The sequence below is a fragment of the Pristiophorus japonicus genome, chromosome 3 (assembly GCF_044704955.1).
Source record: "Pristiophorus japonicus isolate sPriJap1 chromosome 3, sPriJap1.hap1, whole genome shotgun sequence".
NCBI classification, from domain to species: domain Eukaryota; kingdom Metazoa; phylum Chordata; class Chondrichthyes; family Pristiophoridae; genus Pristiophorus; species Pristiophorus japonicus.
The window spans coordinates 172,892,861-172,914,428 of NC_091979.1; the positions used below are offsets into that span (position 1 = coordinate 172,892,861).

General features: G+C 48.5%; 1 protein-coding gene across 1 annotated transcript in view; it reads left to right on the top strand.

The window, feature by feature from the left end:
• The first annotated feature begins 401 nt into the window (after positions 1–401).
• The window catches only part of nme9 (NME/NM23 family member 9), a 149,412-nt gene continuing 128,245 nt past the window's right edge, over positions 402–21,568 (top strand). The window contains exons 1-6 of the mRNA XM_070873791.1: positions 402–492; positions 989–1,092; positions 1,514–1,585; positions 4,417–4,533; positions 19,562–19,637; positions 20,408–20,490. Of these exons, the coding sequence (XP_070729892.1) occupies positions 402–492; positions 989–1,092; positions 1,514–1,585; positions 4,417–4,533; positions 19,562–19,637; positions 20,408–20,490 (543 nt within the window). The remainder of the gene's footprint in view (positions 493–988; positions 1,093–1,513; positions 1,586–4,416; positions 4,534–19,561; positions 19,638–20,407; positions 20,491–21,568) is intronic.

Genomic DNA, 21,568 nt, shown 5'->3' on the forward strand with positions numbered 1-21,568 from the left:
CCCCAACATTGGGAACATTCTTCCTGCATCTAACCTGTCTAACCCCGTCAGAATTTTAAATGTTTCTATGAGGTCCCCTCTCATTCTTCTGAACTCCAGTGAATACAAGCCCAGTTGATCCAGTCTTTTTTGATATGTCAGTCCCGCCATCCCGGGAATCAGTCTGGTGAACCTTCGCTGCACTCCCTCAATAGCGCCTTAAAGATGGAAAGAGAGGTAGAGTGACAGAGAGGTTTAGGGAGGGAATTCCAGAGCTTAGGGCCCAGGCAGCTGAAAGCATGGTCAACAATGGTAGAGCGATTAAAATCGGGGATGTGTAGGATGCCAGAATTGGAGGAATGCAGAGATCTCGGTGGGTTGTAAGACTGGAGCAGATTACAGAGATAAGGAGGGGCGAGGTCATGGAGGGATTTGAAAACAAGTTTGAGAATTTTAAAACTGTGGTATTGTCAGACCGGAGCCAATGTTGGCCAGTGAGCACAGGGCTGATTGGTGAATGAGACTTGGTGCAAGTTAAGATACAGGAAGCAGAGTTTTGGTTGAACTTAAGTTTATGGAGGGGGAGGGGGGAGGGGAAGACAGGAGGCCAGGCAGTAGAACATTGGAATAGTCAAGTCTAGATGTAACAAAGACATGGATGAAGGTTTCAGCAACAGATGAGCTGAGGCAGGGGCGAAGTCTGGTCTGGCCTATATATGACTCAAGTTCATCACTATATGATTTTCTCTTAATGCCTTCACAACAGCTGGGGATGGACAATAAATATTGTCTTGACCATGTCATTAATTATAAAGAGAGAATATTAAGAGCAAAATGTAAAAAAAAACTACACCCAAAACCTGGTGAAATACATCTGTTGTCAATTGACAAATGTAAAATGGCACAGATCTTATCATACTCCCTTACTTTTGTTTAATCTGTTTTAGTGCCATTTATATTCATTTCAGACAGATTGCACTCATTTACAGCTATGTTATCTCTTTGGCAGTGGTGGATGTGTACCAAGCGTGGTGCGGTCCTTGCAAGGCTGTGATCAGTTTGTTTCGGAAAATTAAAAATGAACTGGGAGATGATCGCTTGCATTTTGCAGTGGTAAGACATTCATTTCTTGTACGGAATTTCAGAATAGTAGTTCTCCCCATTATAGTAGTGTCACACAAAACGTAACGTAAAGCAAGTCCCATTTTCTGTGAAGGTACCCAAGGTGAATGCCTGAAAGAGAGTTGTGCAGGAACTGTGTATGAAGCTTCACTGCTGGTACGCTATGGAACAATGCAGAATGCTTGGCTGCAGTTTGCAGCAGTTCTAGTGCTCCTACCATAAGTATTAGCAATTATTGTGGTTCTCTTCTAGCCATGCAAATTGCAGAGGACTGATAGCCTGGCCAACTGTTCATTCCCTCCAGTCTTGCAGAACATGGAGCAGTCTCATCAAAAAAACTGAAGCAGTTGTATTAGGAAACTGAAGGAATATGCCTTTAACACGTTGCTGTTTCTACTTGATTATTTTTCAGGCTGAAGTGGATATCATTGACTCGCTGCAAAAATACAGAGGGAAATGTGAACCCACCTTTCTTTTTTACGGAGTGAGTTAACATTAAATGGATTTAAGAAGCAAAAAAAGTCACAAGTTTTTGCGTTTATATTATGCTCCCTGTGGCCGGCCCCCACCTCTCCCCGTGCCGAGTTCTCCCCCTTCTCCTCTGACTCATGCTGGGAGATGAGTTCCGTAAGTGCTGCCAGCCTTTTGGTATCTTGCCCAGCTAGCCATTCTTCATGTGCGACCATACCCGTGAGTATCAGCAAGCAAATTGACCACTGTGTGTTGGCGGTGGATGGATGAGTGGGGGCGGGGGGCAGTTGTCATAAAACCTGACCCCAACATCATACTCTCCAAGAGCTTGAAATACCTTTGTGGACACTGGTTAATGCTTTCCTGTCAGATTCCTGTCAACTCTGAAAATAGGGCACAGAGGAATTTCAACCCACAAATGCCCACACACAGAAGCCGATTTTTGTCCCTGTTTACAAGTGGTACAGGACAATTGGATAAGGAAAATTAGAGCGTAGAACTTCCCATCAATGTCCAGGCCACCACCTGATGGGACCCTTGAAAGGGCCAGCCCAAGTGCCTTGCCGAAAACAGGTGTTGAGCCAACCGTCTGTCCTTAAAGGGATTGCTACAGTTAAGTTAAACTTATAAAATAATTATTGTATGGTCAGGACGAGTATTAATGCTGCTCCTGACCCCCCAAAATCGACTCTCCATAGACTCCCCCAAGTTTGCCCCATCGTCCCCCCACCCTACCTCCCAACTTACCTACACTGGCTGGGCTCTGCATTGGAGCTGCTAGATTTTCAGTCCTCTCCAATCGGCCAGCTGCTTGAAATGCACAAGCAGCTCATCAACGCTTAGGAAATGAGGCTTTAGGATTGGTTGGATCTTGGAAAACTGACGGGCTGACACTGCCCACCTTCCACCTGATGGAATTGGACATACATGGACTTTCCAGCAGAACGCACTGGATAGTGATCGGAAACGAGAGACCTGGCAAATTTTTCTCCCTATCCAACAGATACCTGGACCAATGGAAGCACTCAGCACCATCACCCTGAGTGAGATCAGCATTTGTATTCCTTTATTAATTCCCTCCAATCATTTTTACCTTAGGTGCAAAATTAAACCATGGCCCTCAAAGAGTTAATAAAATGTGCTCAATATTGTAAAGGCCAGAAATAATATTAATGAATGTCAACATTATTCGCTCTAACACCCAGTTCTTCAACAAGTCTGCACTTTTTAACTTAACCTGTCGTTTTGTAATGTGGTTGCCAAATAAGTTTGAAGCGAGATGGAAGCTGCCTTACAGTATTAAATTTCCCCTTTGGGAATTGAGGATTTTAAGAGATTTTGCTGAACCCGCTACTTCAACTTTGCTTTAGATCTGGGATTCTATTCAAACTCCATGTCCAATTTCATGAGGCCAGTATTGGATCCAGTGGAGCTGAATTTTTACTCTGCAGCAGAACGTAGGAACATTAGGAACAGGAGTAGGCCAGTCAGCCCTCGGGCCATTCATGGCTGATCTGCTCCTCAACTCAATTTTGTGAAATGCAACTGAACCGTCATTGGCCACTACCAGAGGAAGGGGTTGGGAAAAGCGACGGAGCCCAACCGCTAATGTCGCAGCCAGCACCATTAGTTATTTAGGCTCAATAAGAGGACCAATATTATTGATGGCGCAGCAATTTTTATTCGGGTTCCAGGTCAGAACTTGGGCCTGGTCCCCCAGGTGGGGTTGACTTATGCCACTGGTTAGGCCTGTATACCAGGTTCATTCTGCTGTCCACAGCACATGGAAGGAGACTGGGACCAAGGACATTTTCGGTGTGGGAATTTTCTCCCCTTGGTTTTGCCCTCTCTGAGTCCAGGGGCCATGTTTGGGCAGGTAGCAGTGACCACTGACTGTATGTAAATAGGGGAGTCAAACTGGAGAAAAGGTTGGAATCATGATTAAGTTCTATCTCCAATTTCAACCTGCTTTACTAAAACAATTGGGCTGGATTTTTGGTCTTCTGCCACCCCTGTTAGTGCCCCGGAGGGATGGCAATGGCAGCGTTGAGCACTTCTAGGCGGGTGCCCAGCTTCCAGTGCCCTGCCGGGACATTCGGTGCCGGTTTCGATGGGGCGCGGAGCATTACCACCCGGAAGAAGCGAACTAGTGTGTTACGCCCCTGGTTGTGACACCGGCTCGATTATTGGCTGCCACTCAATCCGTAGCGCTCCATAGAGCACCCTGCTGGGACCGCCTGTGAAAGCTGGCAGTCCGAGCTGTAGCCGCCACAGTGAGGTAAGTAATGTTGATCTCAGGTAAGTGTGATTGTTTTTTTTGTGATGTATGTTGTGGTGACATGAGTTATTTATTGGGAATGTTTTTGGTGTTTTTCAGGATTTTCTTTTCACCCCACGCCTCTTTTAGATTTCTCCAAGACCAGCTGTTTAGCTCGGGATTTCGCATGCTCAGCCGGCCGAGCACCCTAAAAGGTGTTGCAATGCCTCCCTTAGCACTCCGCCCCAGCTGATGAATTTTGCTGACTGAGGCGCAAACTGTTCCAGGGTGCAAACTTTACCACTCCACCACCCTTAACGCCTTGAAATGAGCAGAAACGAAAATCCAGCCAACTAAATACACTAGTGACATCTAATGGCAGCATATTAATATTTCACCAAGCTTTACTTTCATTATACAATTGACAGACTGTCCAATTTGGTTACTTTTGGCCACTTGAATGTCCACTTGAAATGCCAACTGTCCACTAAATGTTTGGATATTTGACCCACATGGAAAATTGTTGTGAAGCTTATTTTAAAAAAAAAACTTGTTCTTAATTTGAGTATCACTGTCTGTGTTTGCAGGGAGGGCAGCTGGTTGCTGTTGTGAGGGGAGCAAATGCTCCAGTACTGCAGAACACCATCGTTGAACAGCTAGGCACAGAAAAGAAGGTGCTAGAAGAGGGAGCTGAACGCAAAGTGGTGAGATCATTACTGACAAAGGCAAAAAAAAAGTAGTGTTCATTGTACAATTCAGGAAAGTGTCTTTAATAAATGGCATGTTTCATTTCTTATCATCATTGCCGGAAATAGTGGAGAACCAAGGGTCTGGAACTGAAAGAAATTTGTATTAGTAAAAAAATGGTACTGCAGAAATTAATGGGACTGAAAGTTGATGAATCCCTTGGATCTGATAGCCTACATCCTAGGGCTTTGAAAGAGGTGGATGCATTGGTTGTCATCTTCCAAAATTTCCATAGATTCTGGAAAGGTTCCCGCAGATTGGAAGGTAGCAAATGTAATCCCACTATTTAAGAAAGGAGGCAGAGAGAAAACGGGGAACTACAGACCAGTTAGCCTGCCATCAGTAGTAGGGAAAATACTAGAATCTATTATTAAGGACCTGGACAGGGCATTTAGAAAAGAATACAGGATTGGGCAGAGTCAACACGGATTTATGAAAGGGAAATCAAGTTTGACAAATCTGTTTGAGTTTTTTAAGGTTGTAACTAGCAGAATAGATAAGGGGGAACCAGTGGATGTGGTGTATTTGGATTTTCAGAAAGCATTCGATAAGGTGCCACACAACAGGTTATTAAGCAAAATTAGGGCTCATGGGATTAGGGGTAATATACAAGCATGGATTGAGGATTGGTTAACGGACAGAAAACAGAGAGTAGGAATAAACAGGTCATTTTCAGGTTGGCAGGCTGTAACTTGTGGGGTATCGCAAGGATTGATGCTTGGGCCTCAGCTATTCACAATATATATCAATGATTTGGGTGAGGGGACCAAATGTAATACAGGAAACTCTCGTTTATCTGGATATGGGTTTAACGGAAAACCCGCCGTAACGAAATTTAAAATATTGCATCGCCACTTCTCACCGGCTGGCGACCCTGCACGCAACACTTCGACATATATCATATCCCGATCCTTCTGTTACAAAATCGCTAACAATTGCACAATGTGACACTCACCATGAGCAAGGACTCAGAAAATCTACCGTAAAAATCTGAAAACTGAATACACAAGTTCCCCCTCTTCTGCCCTTGCTTTGCTGGTGTGTGTGTGTGTGTGCGCGCTGCTACAGCCGCTGTCTCTCGCGGCCACAGCTGACATTGGGAATGGGGGCAGTGCCGGCACCGGGTTCCAGGCACAGAACGCAGCCCGGGGAGCGCGCTCCAGAACCCCGGAGCTAGACAATCTCCTCCTCGAGGCCACCTGCAGCCACTCATAGTGCAACATTCGTCCCTCCGCGATTACAGTCCGGGGGAAGTACATGCATGCTGGCAACTCCATCCCTTTTCTTCTACAGAAATGAACCGTTTGCCTCGCACGTTCTCACATTGAAACCACTCAGAACTCTTCTTGTAATTAGTTACTTCAGATGCAGCGACTATTAAGTAAGCGATTACTAACATACCCGTGGGAATTTTGATTTCCAATGAGTTGTTAAATATATATACAAATATTAACTTTAAAATGCAAACTCACCCTATCGGAAAATTCGTTTATCTGGAATTGACAAATCCCCGAGTGATCCAGATAAACGAGAGTTTCCTGTATATCCAAGTTTGCTGATGATACAAAGCTAGGGAATGTAAGTTGTGAGGAGAATGCAAAGAGGCTTCAAGGTGTTATAGACAGGCCATGTAAGTGGGAAAGAATATGGCAAATGAAATATAGGCCCCAAGTTTCCACATGATTTGCTCCTGATTTTTAGGAGCAACTGGTGTAGAACGGAATATCTTAGAAATCGGAATTCTCCACATTTAGTTTGCTCCAGTTCTAGTCAGGTAGAACAGTTTCACTTTGGAACAGAATTTTTTTTTCAAAAGGGGGCGTGTCCGGCCACTGACGCCTGATTTCAAAGTTTCCTCAGTGAAAACGTACTCCAAACTAACTTAGAATGGAGTAAGTGAAGATTTTTGTACGCTTGAAAAAACCTTGTCTACACTTTAAAAAATCAGGCGCAGGTTACAAATCAGGCGTAGGGAATGGTGGGGGGGTGTTTAAAGGGAAGTTTACAAACATTAAACACTTCAGTTTTACAAATAAAGAGCCATCATCAATAATAAATGATAAATACATCAATAAATCAACCAATAAATCAATCAAAAAAAATTAATAAGAAATAATTTTTTTTTTTAAATCAATAAATAAAACATTTTCTACTTACCGACTGCAGCACCGGGAGCTTGGGGGGATGGGGAAGAAAGGGGAGGGAGGCTGAACGGGCCGGCCCGAGACTTCGGGCAGGGCCCATCCCCAGCACCAGATTTACAGGTAGGTGGCATTGGGTTGGGTCGGGTCGGGGGGGGTGGTGGGAGGGAGGTCGGGTCGGGGGGAGGGAGGTAGAGAGAGGTCAGGTCCAGTCCGGAGGCGGGGGGGGCGGGGAGCGGGTGTCGGGTCGGGTGTCGGGGGGGGGAGCGGGTGCCGGGTCCGGTCCCGGGGGGGTGGGGGGGGCAGCGGGTTTCAGGTCCGGTCCGGGGGCGGGCGGAAGCGGGAGTCGGGTCGGGCCCGGAGGCGGTGGGGGGGGGAAGCGGGAGTCGGGTCGGGCCCGGAGGCAGAGGGGGTGCGGGGGAAGCGGGAATCGGGCCGGGCCCGGAGGCACAGTGGGGGGGGGGAAGCGGGAGTCGGGTCGGGCCCGGAGGCGGGGGGGGGGGGGGGGGCGGAGCGGGAGTCGGGTCAGGCGCGGGGGGGGGGGGGGGGCGGCGGAGCAGGAGTCGGGTCAGGCCCGGGAGCGGGGGGGGGGAGGAGAGCGGGTGTCGGGTCCAGTCCGGTCCGGGGGCGGGGGGGGGGAGCGGGAGTCGGGTCGGGAGGAAGCAGGAGCTGGCCTTGGGAGGAGCCTTATTTACGCAGCCCCAGTGAGGCCATTCGGCCAGGGCTAGGGGCTGCGTGCTTCGGGCCCCTCCCACACAGTTTCGGGCGCCTGGAGCTATTGCACTTGCGTGCCCACTGTAGCGCGCATGTGCTGAGGTCCCGGCACTGTTTTCAGCGCAGGGACCTGGCTCCGCCCCCCACAACTCGTGCTGCGCTGCGCCGAGGGCCAGAGGACCTGCAGGGAGGTGGAGAATACCGAGGTGTTTTTTAGGCGCCGTTTTCAGCGTGAAAAACGGGCGCCCAGCTCTGAGGGGCGCCTTTTTCGCCGCGTGTGGAAACTTGGGGCCAATATGTAGAGAAATGTGAACTTATCCACTTTGGTAGGAAAAATAGAAAAGCAGAATATTTTTTAAATGGTGAGAGATTGGGAAATGTTGGTGTTCGGAGGGACCTGGGTGTCCTTGTACAGGAATCACTGAAAGTTAACATGCAGGTACAGCAAGCAACTAAGAAAGCAAATGGTAAGTTGGCCTTTATTATAAGAGCATTTGAGTGTAAGATTAAAGACATCTTAGTGCAATTATATAGGGCCCTGGTGAAACCACACCTGGGGGCCGATTTTCAGCCCAAGTGCCGTGCAAAGCGCCGCCAATGGCCGCAGAGGTACCAGACAGTGCTTTGGGCGGGATATTCAGGAAGAAGGTCCCTCGAAGGTCGGCGGGCGGCAAATGGAAGATGTACACCGCCAATCTGGGCGGCAGCAGCCGGGAGGTCACATTCTCGACGACGGAGGTGCTTGCCGCCCAAGTGCCGCCAAGGATGGAGTCGGGCCCACGGAGGGTCGAAGAGCTGAACAAAAAAACAACAGCAAAAAATAAAGAAAGTATCCGAAGACCTTCAGGAGACCCCATCAACGTAAGTCGCTGTTGAAAAAAAGTATTAAAATGTTCACTTATCTTTTTTTCAGGTTCTTCATATTCACCGTCGGGGACAGACCAGTCTCCAGCCAGCGGTCCACCCCTGTTCTGCCGCCGAGTCCCGCTGACTCCTGCCACAGGAATCTGGGTGCTCGGCGGGCGGGAGGTCAGTTGCGCCACTCGGCCATCCGCTGACATCAGCGGGCGATTCTCGGTGGCTCTCCCCTCCTGCCTGCTCCAGGCCACCCCGAAAGTGGTACTGGGCAGATCTTCAGGAGGAATGTTGGCGGGAGTGGGCGGCAGTCGGCGGCAACGGGCGGTGAGGTGCTGAAAATCGGCCCCCCTGGAGTATTGTGTACAGTTTTGGTCTCCTTACCTAAGGAAGGATGTAATTGCCATAGAGGAAGTGTAGCAAAGGTTCACCAGACTAATTCCTGGGCTGGGGGAAGATTGTCCTATGAGGAGAAATTGAGTAGACTAGGCCTATATTCTCTAGAGTTTAGAAGAATGAGAGGTGATCTCGTTGAAACATATAAAATTCTTGCAGAACTTGACAGGGTAGATGCAGGGAAGATATTTCCTTGGCTGGGGTGTCTAGAACCAGAGGTCACAGTCTCAGAATAAGGGGTCAGCCATTTAGGACTGAGATGAGAAAATTCATCACTCAGAGGGTTGTGAATCTTTGGAATTCTCTACTCCAGAGGGCTGTGAAAGCTCAGACATTGAGTATATTCAAGACTGAGATCGATACATTTTTAGATATTAAGGGAATCAAGGGATATGGGGATAGTGCAGGCAAGTGGAGTTGAGGTAAAAGATCAGCCATGATCTTATTGAATGGTGGAGCAGGCTCGAGGGGCCAAATGGTCTACTCCTGCTCCTATTTCTTATGTTCTTTTATCATTTATTTTTCCACTGTATCTAGTCCTTGGTGCCTTTACCCAAGCGTCCTAATTGGCTTTTCATCTGAATAAAAGATATATTTGAACAAAAGCGAAGTACTGCGGATGCTGGAATCTGATATAAAAACAGAGAATGCTGGAAATCTCAGTGGGTCAGGCAGCATCTGTGCAGAGAAAAACAGAGCTAACATTTCAGGTCAATGAAGGGTCATCGACCCGAAACGTTAACTCTGTTTTTCTCTCCACAGATGCTGCCTGGCCCACTGAGATTTCCAGATGCGTTTGAATCCTGTTTAGGGTTAATTTTCTCTGATTGTACCAGTTAGGAAGCACAGTGCATTGGAGCAGCAATACGTGGCGTAACAGACTAGTGGGGCGCAGATTACAATCATCACTCTACTGTGATTCACAAACCATTCATATTACTGTGGGGAGCTGCCAAGCACAGGCCCTATGCCACTGTAAAGAGAGGGAGGCTTTGAAAAGTCGGAGCGAGAGAGTCAGGCCTGAGCTTCTCTTAAGACATTTCCTAGCAGTGTGTGGAGATGGAGGCTGTGAGCAGGCTTCCTGTCCTATCAGCTGTAGATACTGAAGGCTCAGGGAGACAGAAAGGAGCAAATAAACAGTTAAAAAAAGTTGATGTCCTACCCATTGAGAAGTGGTCAACTTTTGAATCATTTATCTGGCTTTAAATGGGGTGGGGTGGAGGATGGTCCCAAAAATCCATAGGAGCAAATCCTGAAATAAATTCACGGGGTTGCAAGTGGTTTTGCCCCTGGTGGTTTCGAATCACCCTTCTTACAACAGTTCTAGATACCAGAATTATAGCCGTGAACAGTAATATACAGTCATAGACAGATCTTTCGGTCTCAACTGTTACAATGCCTTTATTCAAGTTAAAGCACACACCTACACTCTGTAAAAACACACCTTGGTGTGTAAAACTAACAAAATACTGTACAACACATAGTCTGGCCCATTTAAACAGGCCCCTAACACGTAGTAACCATGTGTAAAAACACCCCTGCTCGGTTTCAAAATTGCACCACTGAAAGCTGTCCAACAGATTTGTGCGTATGCTTACGATCCGTGCTGAAACCTTCCCACTAAACCCCCTAAGGCTTGGTTGGGACGCACAACACCCTTTCACACTATGCGGTGGTCTTAAAGATGTGTGGGCTGGGATAAATGCTCACCAATGACCCCTCTGGCTTACTCACTGCTTCTCCCGATGAGGCGTATCTTCTGGTTCTGTACCAATCTGTGGTATTCACTTCCAGTCTCAAGGTCAGCTTCTCAGTCGAAATAGCGAGGCTTTCTTTGCTCATAGATGGTGTTTCTTCTCTCCGTCGCAGACGGAATGCTCAGTCCTTGTGCGTTGAACGAAGCAAGCAGGCGTAGAAGAGGGGAGAGAGAGATGGCTGTAAACTGCCATCTCTTATACTTGCAAAAATGCTTCTTCTCGCGCCAAAATTTCATCTGTCCGTTCGCCTGAGGCAGTCCACATCTCCAGCCTGTCTCTTTGTTACTGGGCCTCTTCCTGTGGATCTGGCGCCGAAAAGTCTGGGTGGCCACATCGTTTCCTTTGTCTTTCGATGGCCTGAACACCTGTCACTTTACTTAATGTCTCACTGATGGGTTCCCATTCACATGACAAAAGTACTTTACTTTTAACACCTTGAATACATCCCTTAAAATACAACACAAAACACTTTCGTACAACATATTTATAGAGAAAAACATTCAGGTTCAACCTTTAACCAAAGCCTCCCACCGATAACGGAGCGCCTTGCTTCGCCTTTTGCAAGACAGCCGCAACAAATACATTACTATGAGAAACTGTACAATTACAAGAGTGTGCGAGCAAATCTGGTCCCATAGAGGTACTTCTACGTTCAAACCAATGTTCCACCAGGGCAGGGAATTTATTGACGAGAGATGTACCCACGCTAAATGCCGTAGCGACATCATTGAGCAACCCTTGCCTCTGCCTCCCCAGACCAACGTTATCGTACACTCCCATGTTGTACAACCTTTCCCGACTCACATCCCCGTAACTGAGTTCAAGGAACTGGCGGAATATTTCTTTAATGAGGGCCTCATACCAGTTGCTCTATTTCTTTTGGATACCACTTGGGCAGATGTACCCCGGTTAAGTTTAAAATGACCAACACGATCGCGTAATACACCCCCTGGAATAGAACCTTCCCAGTCGGGACTAAAACTAAACCATTCCCTGGGCCTGGTGTGGTGGCTGGACACCTAACTTCCGTCATCTGTACCGGTGGGGCTGTGGGCAGGGGCTTCCTCTCGTGTGCAACAAGCCCCGTGGAATTTATTGTATTGGGAGGGTCTGAGATCACGCAGGAGTCCATACTCCGATCCCATCTGATCACAGCCCCGAAATTCTGCCATTGCCGCGAAAAGGCGATCGACACACCCGCTGGGCAGATCCGCTCCGACCCCCACATACACACATAAATTCCCTGTCTCTCCTTCCATCACTTGTCCCAGCACACTTTCACTCCCCCCTGTGTCCCTGTGATCTGTCGGTACGTATCGTTCCCTAGTCTCTCCCAGTCCGCTGTCTGGTGCCCTGTGTCCTGACTCAATTTCCTGAGCCACCACCACCGTCCCAGACGAATGTGTCCCTTTCATTTCAAGTATACGCGCTTGCCCTCGGTCACCCCAACCCGTGTGGCTGTGACCTTCAGTCTGGGACACGGTATGGAAGCCTCCCCATATGTGAACACGGCGTGGCTGGAGTATTTCAGCGAATTCAACCCCAGCCACCCTGGCCACCTTCCCTCGTGGAAATAGCTGTCATCCCGTCCGTGTCCCCTGTCCTACCCCCCCTGTGTAACGGTGAGTCTGTTCCCCCCAGTACAGCCGTAGAGGAAGGATAACTCGGTGTCTCCTCTCCTGCTGTGCCCCGTTCTGGCCAACATCCAAATACAGTTCAGTCTCAGGGCTGTCTCCATTCTGTCCTCAGCTTCCTGCAAAACAAAACTAACAAGCATCTTGCTGTGAGAGGGTCTACCTCCACAGGTCTGGCTTCATTACAACTAGCCAAAACACTTTAAAAGAAAACCACGTACAATAACACGCATGCTGACGGGTGGCCCCGCTAGGGCACGTCTTGCCTGGGCCTTTTACGGCTCCTGGTCGGTGTGTAAGGAGGCGTCCACGATGCCCTTGGCCATGGGATCCTGCTGCTCCTTCTTACAGCCCCCACCACGGGGTCCTCACTGTCCCAAACTATGGGAGGAAGACCCGCGTCCACCATGCTGTTTACAGCGCCTTGGTGTTTCTTTCCTTTCTCTACCCTTTCCCCCGGGTTAAACAACCTACACTGGTTCACGTGGAACCACTTTGTGCGCCTTGGAAGTTTAACCGCATAAACCATGGGGCTTGCCTTATCCACTATACTGTAAGGTCCCATATACAGTGGCTCAAACATCCCTACACGAGCGTAGTTTCGGACCATCACCTAGTCCCCTACCTTCCACTCGAACGTTCTCTGGGGCTCGAGCAGCAACAGATTACTCCGGTGCTGCTTCCCCATGTTACTGGCTGCCTGCCAATGAATCTGCTTCAACCTCTCGTACAGATTCTTGACAAACTTATCCCGGTTTACTTCTCTCACATGATCTTCGGTGAGAACCGGTGCCAGAACATGGGTGGGCGTGCGTATGACCCTCCTGGTCATGAGCTCATGCGGGGAGTACCCTGTGCTCCTGGAGAGGTTGGCTCGGACCCCCATCAAAACTAATGGCAGGACCTCATCCCACTTTTTCGGGGATGACCTTGTTTCCTTCCGCAGCCTTTCTTTGATGGTCCGATTAAGTCGCTCCACAACCCCCGATGACTGTGGGTTGTGAGCCATATGCCATTTACCCTCTATCCCCAGAACCTTCAAGGTGGCCTGCATGACTGGCCCCGTGAAGTGGCTCCCTTGGTCGGACTCCACAATCTGTGGCAGTCCCCACCGAGAGAACACTTCCCTCACCAAAATGCTTGCCGTCGCCAACACCGTGGCTGATCGGCAAGGGAAGGTTTTCACCCACTTGGAGAACACGTCTATTGGACCAAACAGTACTTGTAACCCCACTTTGTGGTGGGCAGTGGCCCGATGTAATCGACCTTTACCGACTGCCATGGTCCCTCTACCCTTCTCGTGTGCCCCATGGGAACCTTCCTACGTTGTGGATCGGGGTTGTTCGCCGCACACACCAAACAGTCTGCGCAAAAATTGCGGACATCCTCCCTCAGTTGCGACCACCACCCTGCCTGTTCTACCCTTTGCCAGGTAGTCTCCGGCCCTGGGTGTCTCGCTCCTGGGCCCCCGTGGGCCAACTGGAGGAATTCCTTCTGGTGCACCTCGGGAACTATCCACTGATCCCCCTTAAAGAGCATCCCTTCCTTTACGATAATGTACACTACCCCGAATGGACCCTCTACCTTCTTGCCCTTAGCCAGCTGCTCCAGGACGACCTTGAGGACGGGATCCTGTGCCTGGACTTGCCTCAAGTCCAGGGCCAATGCTACCCCTGCACTCCCTGGTGTTCCCCCTTAGTCCCGGATCACTGCTACTGGGCTGGACCTGTATGGATCCCAAAAAACTCCTTCCCTGGCTCCCTCCTTTTCTAACTCGTCTGCTCTTTGGTTGCCTTCCTCTCTGGGCTCTGTCTGAGCTTGAGCCTTTACTTTGTGGATGTAATGACTTCCAGGGTTCCCGTGGCCTCTAAGACCTTTCTCAGCAACGGTGCTGTTGCTAAGGGTGTCCCATCTGCGGATGCCAAACCGCGACGAGCCCAGATGGCCAAGTATTCAGTACACGAATTGCACGTTAACATGGAATCCGAGCAGATGGTGTATGGGGCCGGGAACTCGTCAGCATGGGTAACCACATACACCACTGCCGACAGTTCGGTGTGCTGGGTGCTCAGGGTGCTCGGGTGGTTAATGGCCCTTGCTATCCTAGCCCGGTGAAATGCTTCCCGTTCACGACCAAATTAAACCCATCGACGTAGATCTCGCGGCCCGTTGGGTGTAACCTGGCCTGGAATCCTATGTCCATGTCCCATACCCCTTCCACCGCACACTTGTGGGCCGTCAATGGGTAGATCATGTTGGTGGCCAACTTGGACTCACTCAAGCCTTGCACTCTCAGATGCATTTGTGAGAGCAATAAAGTCCAACGGGCAATGCGAGCACTGCTCACCGTGCCGTCCTTTATCCTCCCATTTAATAACATCTGAGTGGGTTTATGGTGGGTTAGTAGAACGATCAGGGACGACCCCATAAAGAGCTGTGAGTGCTTCACGGCCCACTGCGTGGCTAGGAGATGCCTCTCACAATTGGAATATCCCCGTGAGGACTCTCGATGAGTACACCACGGGCCTCACTTTGCCATGCCGCTCCTGGAGCAGCACCGTGCTCAAACTGTCCCCACTGGCTGCTACTTCCAAAAAGATGACCCCCCCACCATTAATCGCCCCCAATGCGGGTGCCACCTGCAGGTCTCCCTTGAGGTGATTAAACACAGCCGTGCAGTCCTCATCCCACTCCCATCCCACTCCCTCGCAGAGGAGCCGAAGCAGAGGGGCTGCCGTGATGGCGTAATCCTCAATAAAATCCCTGCAGTACCCTGTGAGCCCCAGGAAGGATCTCACCCCCATCACGGTCATGGGGGCTGGTAACTCCTGTACCGCCTTCCGTTTGGCCTCATCTATAGCCCTTTCCCCAGCCCTCATGGTCAGCCCGAGGAATTTTACTTCCCTCTGACCGATCTGAGCTTTCTTAGGATTGACCTTGAACCCTGTCTCTCTCAGCAGCTCCAGCAGCTCGGCCAGCAGCGGTCCATGCTCCTCCCCATCATCGGAGAACAAAAGCAAATCGTCCACATACTGCACCAACTGCTGAGGTCTGCTGAAACACTTTAAGGCGTCTGCCATACACTGGTGGAATATGGAGGGGCTGTTATGAAATCCCTGGGGAAAGCATGTCCATGTGTACTGCTGTCCTTTAAAAGTGAAGGCAAACTTGTACTGGTCTTCCAGAGTCTGTGAATCGACCAAAACCCGTTTGAAATGTCCAGCACCATAAATGTGGTTGCAGTTGCTGGAATACTCCCTATCAGATCAGTTACGGTCGCGACTGTGGGCACGCAGGCTGGGATGTTTTTGTTGAGCACCCGATAGTTCATGGTGGCTCTCCACGACTGGTCCGGTTTCCTAACCGGCCAAAGTGGCGAGTTCATGTGTGTGGCTATGGACCTCAACACTTCCTGTGCTACCGGGGATCCCAATGCCGTCTCCAAGTCAGCCTCTGCCTCTCTGGGGAAACTGTGAGACTTCTGTGGCCGTGACATGGGGTCCCCCTGTACTCGGACTTCCACCCCCGTCACCCTACCACAGTGGTGTTTGTGTGTGGCGAACGATGCGAGGTTGTCCCCCACGTACACCTGGTACTCGGCCGGGGTAGTATTGACCAATTGCTCTAGGTCGTAACTCCCCTTCGGCTTCATGGTACACATGTTGCCTTTTCCTTCCCCTTTCCTTGGGATCACTACTACTTCTCTCTCCTTATCGGAGCCCACTGCTCCCCAAAGGCAGTGATTCCTCAAATGCACTATAATCCTGTGGACTAACATAAAGTCGGCCCCTAGGACTCCTGACCCTGGCTGCTTCCACTTTATTAGGACACATTCCCACCTGGTGTGGAGGAATCCTAAATCTATGGCTAACAACCTGGACATCGCCCCCGCCTGCTCATTCCCAGTGAACCCCACGAGACTGAATGGAACCTTGCTGGACCAGGGTGAATCGGTCGGGTTACTCGCGTGGATCACCGAGCTCGAAGTCCCGGTGTCCACCAAGTACTTCCCCTCTACCTTCTCCACCCCCATCCTCACACATGGTCTACTCCACTCATCGTATGTGAGCGAACACAGGTACTGAGGCTGGGTGTGTGCTAGTCAAGGTGGTGGGATTACCGGAGCGGTCGGGATTTCCCTGCTCACGGCAGCGTCTACCCTTCCCTGCTCTGGCACAAAATCTGTCTGAAGGGCGGCCACCAGGACATCAAATTGTTCCACGATAGGTCCCTTCACCTCGACAGGTTTCATCTTAGGCACTTGCCTTGCCCCCTCCTCGGGGCCAGGCAGTTTCTCCTCCAGTGTCCTGTCTTCCCACACCTGAAACACGTCCTAGCCTTCCCTGCACTATCCCCTTCCTGACGCCATTCCTTTTTACTCGCCTCACTGGCCTTTACTTCGTGTACCTTGCCCTTACTTGGTTTGCCCTCCTTCTCTGAGCCGGTTTTAAAGGCCAGGCTCATGTGACGGAGCACTCCGGCCTCCGTATTCGTGAGGTCCTCGGAGTCAAACCAGGTCTCTGCTTTTACCTTTATTCGTGGCAAACTGTTTGCCACGAGGGTCCTGAGCCAATGGTTTCTCGGCCCCCCCCCCCGCAACTGTGCTCTGTTGAGCACCCCACCCGTGGCCTTTTTGTAGATGGGCCAGAACCTGTCTGCGAATGCCTGAGGTGCTTCCCCTGCCAGTTGCAGTGTCCTCTCTCCAATAGAGAACGGCCTACCCTGGCTGTGACCCATGGTTCTCAGGATTTCCTTCTTTAAGCCGGCCGTGGTCCCCTGTCCCCGTTTGGTTTCGGCGGACAGGGCCTGATATAGTTTCCCATCCAGGGAAAACAGCAACAGTTTGTGAGCCTCGGCCTCACTACACCCGTTAATCCCCCCAACCTGGTCCACCTCAGTGAAGTGAACTGAGGGGTCCCCTTCTTTCTTTCACTTAAGCATCCTCGAGATCATATTCTGCAGCTGGTGGTGAACAGATCCACAAAATCACTTTGCAGCGCACTCTGACCCGCGCCATCTACGGGCGGGCCGAACTTCTGCTGCCGTATGGGCCGCATCGGTCCCTTTGGCGCTTCAAGCGGTGGTCGGACGTCCCTACACTGCCCCCAATCCTCGCTATCTTCTTCCTCTTCCCAGTCCACCCGAGCTTCCCCCGGGGCCATCAAGCAAACCGTGCCTTTGGTTTTAGCAAGAGCTTGAGTGAAACTTGAGTCAAGCTTTGGATTTTTTCTATTCAGGGCCCATGATTCCCAGTCTCAAACCCCCTACTGCTAGCTACCCTGTAAGCTGTCTTAATACCTCTCAGTTGCCCCTCCAGCCCGTCAACTTTACCCATTAAGTGGGCGTTCTCCTCCCATACAGCCTTTATTCAAGTTAAAGCACACACCTGCACCCAGTAAAAACACACCCTGGTGTGTAAGACTAACAAAACACAGTACAACACACAGTCTGGCCCATCTAAACAGGCCTCTAACACGAAGTACCCACATGTAAAAACACCCCTGCTCGGATTTAAAATTGTACCACTGAAATCTGTCCAATAGAATTGTGCGTACGCTTACGATCTGTGCTAAAACCTTCCCACTAAAACCCTCTAAGGCTTGGTTGGGACACACAACACCCTTTCACACTATGCGGTGGTCTTAAAGATGTGTGGGCTGGGATAAATGCTCACCAATTCCCCCTCTGGCTTACTCGCTGCTTCTCCCGATGAGGCTTATCTTCTGGTTCTGTACCACTCTGTGATATTCAAGTCCAGTCTCAAGGTCAGCTTCTCAGTCAAAATAGTGAAGATCTCTTTGTTCGTAGATGGTATTTCTTCTCTCTGTCGCAGATGGAATGCTCAGTCCTTGTGCGCTGAACGAAGCAAGCAGGCGTTGAAGAGGGGAGAGAGAGAGAGAGAAAGAGAGAGATGGCTACAAACTGCCATTTCTTATACTTGCAAAAATGCTTCATCTCACGCCAAAATTTCACCTGTCCGCTCACCTGAGGCAGTCCAAATGAAAAAAAAGGACACATCTCCAGCCTGTCTCTTTGTTACTGGGACTCTTCCTGTGAATCTGGCTCCAAAAAGTCTGGGTGGCCACATCGTTTCCTTTGTCTTTCGATGGCCTAAACACCGGCCACTTTCCTTAATGTCTCACTGATGGGTTCCCATTCACATGACAAAAGGTGCCCATCAACCATGATGTCCTGCTTTCAGCCATTGACCCATCCCCGCCCAGCTGATGTCCCACTTCGGCTGTCTGCTCTTCTGCAGTAACAGAAAATATGCCCAAGCAATGTCTCAACCTTAAATCCAAACGTGTGTTTTTGACGAATTCTTACCGAATTCTTACAGGGTGTATCCTGAGATAAATCCATAGGGCCGTATCCTGAGATAAATCCTAGAATCTGCCTGGCTGTGTAGCTTCCACCAAAGTTTACAGGGGTAGGATTTGTAATGAATCATACATACATGTACCAACCTTATAAGAACATAAAAACATAAGAAATAGGAACAGGAGTAGGCCATATGGCCCCTCGAGCCTGCTCCACCATTCAATAAGATCATGGCTGATCTCATCATGGACTCAGCTCACTTCCCCGCCTGCTCCCCATAACCCCTTATCCCCTTATCATTTAAGAAACTGTCTATTTCTGTCTTGAATTTATTCAATGTCCCAGCTTCCACAGCTCTCTGAGGCAGCAAATCCCACAGAGTTACAACCTCTCCATCTGAGATCAGCTAGCTCACCGTGGATTCAGAACTGAACCTAGGACTTTCTGGTGTGTATGGCCCTTGTAAAAGCTGCCTTTAGCAAACTAAAATGGGCTGAAAACTTCTCACAGACAATTGTCAGCTATTTCTATTTGCCTTTGTGTTTTCTATCTTTAAGCTGCTTTATGTTGCTCACCAAAATAATACACTGTGGGCTTATTTTTACCACTGCAAAATTGGTATGTTTTGTGCTCTACCCGAGTAATGGACGCAATGCATACCAAATTCTACCCTTATATATTTGACAGACTTATAGATAGTATAATTTATGGAATAGGCCGCGAACTGCTTGTAAAGGGAGTGAGGTGCGAAGAATTTAAAAATGTATTAAGGTAAAAGTGGCCATCAATACCATCCCGCTCTCTGTTAAATATGTTGTGGTTCAAAGCCCAATCTGACCATTTGCTTCATTTTGTTTCTCATCCTAAACCTATATCCGTCAACTCCGTGCTCAATCAGAAACTAAGCTCATTCTCTTCTGAATACTTGGACTACATCAAATATATTGCCCTCAGCAAGGTAGTCTATTTCATAACCATGAAATAGTTCTTCCTTAAATTCAGTTCATGTGTTCGTTAACTTCCTCTCATGCCCACTAATTGGCACAAAATCTCTTTCCATAACAATACTAATTAATGTTGAGACAATGTTTGTCATCCAGTAATGAAAATTTCTAATCATTTTAATAAAGCAATCAATGAAAGCCATAGTTTGTTTTTGATCTTTAGATCAAAGATGAAGGCTTAGCAGAAGAAGAAGAGGAGGAGGTGACAGTGTTGGAAGACAGCAAAGAGGAGGACCTTGGTAAGCAATGAAATCTCAAGTATAAACACAGCAACAAGGTGAACAATGTTTTTGAAAGCAATTTTTTTGCATTGATATAGTGGTATGGACATGGATCAGCTCAGTTAGTGTTTGTAAATTTACAATGATGAGGGAAAATCAAGAGCCTCAAAAACATTTTATTAAAACAAAGAAGATCTCTTTCTTGTACTTCTTCATGTAGCACATCACCAGTAGCGGATGAATGGGTGACTTGTTCTCAATCATTGCCAATCTGAAAGCTGCAGCTCAAGGTGTTTGAGAGCAACCCAGAGATGACCGTTTCCCTCTATTTTTTTCTCTTTTCCTGTATCTCTGCACTCCTCTTCCCTCTGCAGTGGCATAACTAAGCTCAGTAACTTAGTGTGTGGGTAATTCTGGGTACCGTCCTGCACCACTCTACTCCATTGTATTCGTGCTCCAACACACTGCGGAACCTCCTCACAACACTGTTAACGATAGCTTTGGGCAGAGGCAAAGGAACAAAAGGGGAGAGAACTGGCAAAATCGTAAACATTTTTTAGTTTTAGGAGAACTGATTGTACATTCGCCCATAGAGGTCATCAATAAGACACATGCTCACTGCCATCTTCAGATGCTTGAATCTGTATTCTGTAAAACCAAAAGAACAACCAGCTCAATCATTTGGATGTTGTGGTTATCAGTCTATAAATCTGCTAGAAAAGTTCTTGAACTTTTTTCTAAAAACAGTTGCTTGTGTGAGTCACCATATTTGTTTTATTTTAATGCAGTTGCTGTCAACAAGGCTTACACTGTGGCAATCATCAAACCTGATGCTGTAGCTCATGGCAAAGCAGATGAAATAATAATGAAGGTGAGGAACAGAACTTCAAATTGATAGTGATAAAAGTCTTTGAGGAAGTTTAGTTTCAATCTATTGATATTCATTATTTATGGGATTACATCTCAGCTTTAAATTTTAATTTCAGTTTGATTATGGATCCAAAAATCCTTAAATATAAAACTGTTCATCACATACTGTCTTACAATACAATTTTGATTACTAACAGAAAAAGTTTTTAATTCTGGCAAATATGAAATTGAACACTTACATTTTTCCTTTGATGTGTTGTGATTTTTTGATGAGCTCTTCACAGTTTTCTTTTCATCAGTTGAATCTGTTGTGTATGTATATACCCTGTACACTCAATGTATAGTTACATAAGACCACTGAGTGTATCTTCACACTGTAAAGACTATGTCTGTACCACCAGAGGGTGCAACTAGTGGAGACCTAGAGGTCACCTGTACACTGCAGGTAACCAGGTATAAAAGGGAGCTCACCTGACTGTACCCTCATTCGGGAGCTGCAATAAATGGACTAAGGTCGCAACAGTTCAAATGAAATACCTTACCTCATGGAGTCATTACTAGAGTGCTTACAGACACAATGACTGGCGACGAGATTCCGAAAAATGGCTAACCTTGGCAACTTTCAACAATTTGTTAATGGGGAAGATTGGGATGCCTTTGTGGAAAGGCTTGAACACTACTTCATCGCGAACAAGCTGGCTGGAGATACACTGACTTTGCTGGCTGATAAACGCAGAGCTATCCTGCTCAGCAGTTGTGGACCCACCGTCTATGGCCTTGTCAGGGACTTGCTAGCCCCAGAGAAGATGACAACCAAAACATATGCGGAGCTCGTAACGATGAAACAGGAACTGCTCAAGCCTAAAGAGAGCATCCTCACAGCCAGACACCGGTTCTACAAACACCGGCGGCCCGAAGGCCAAGAAATCGCAAAATATACTGCAGACCTGAGACGATTGGCTGCATCGTGTGATTTTAGCGACCACCTTACCGAAGTACTGAGGGACATCTTTGTTATTGGAATAGGCCACGACGAGGGCCACCTTTACAGGCTGCTCTCTGCGGACACCACGGCCACC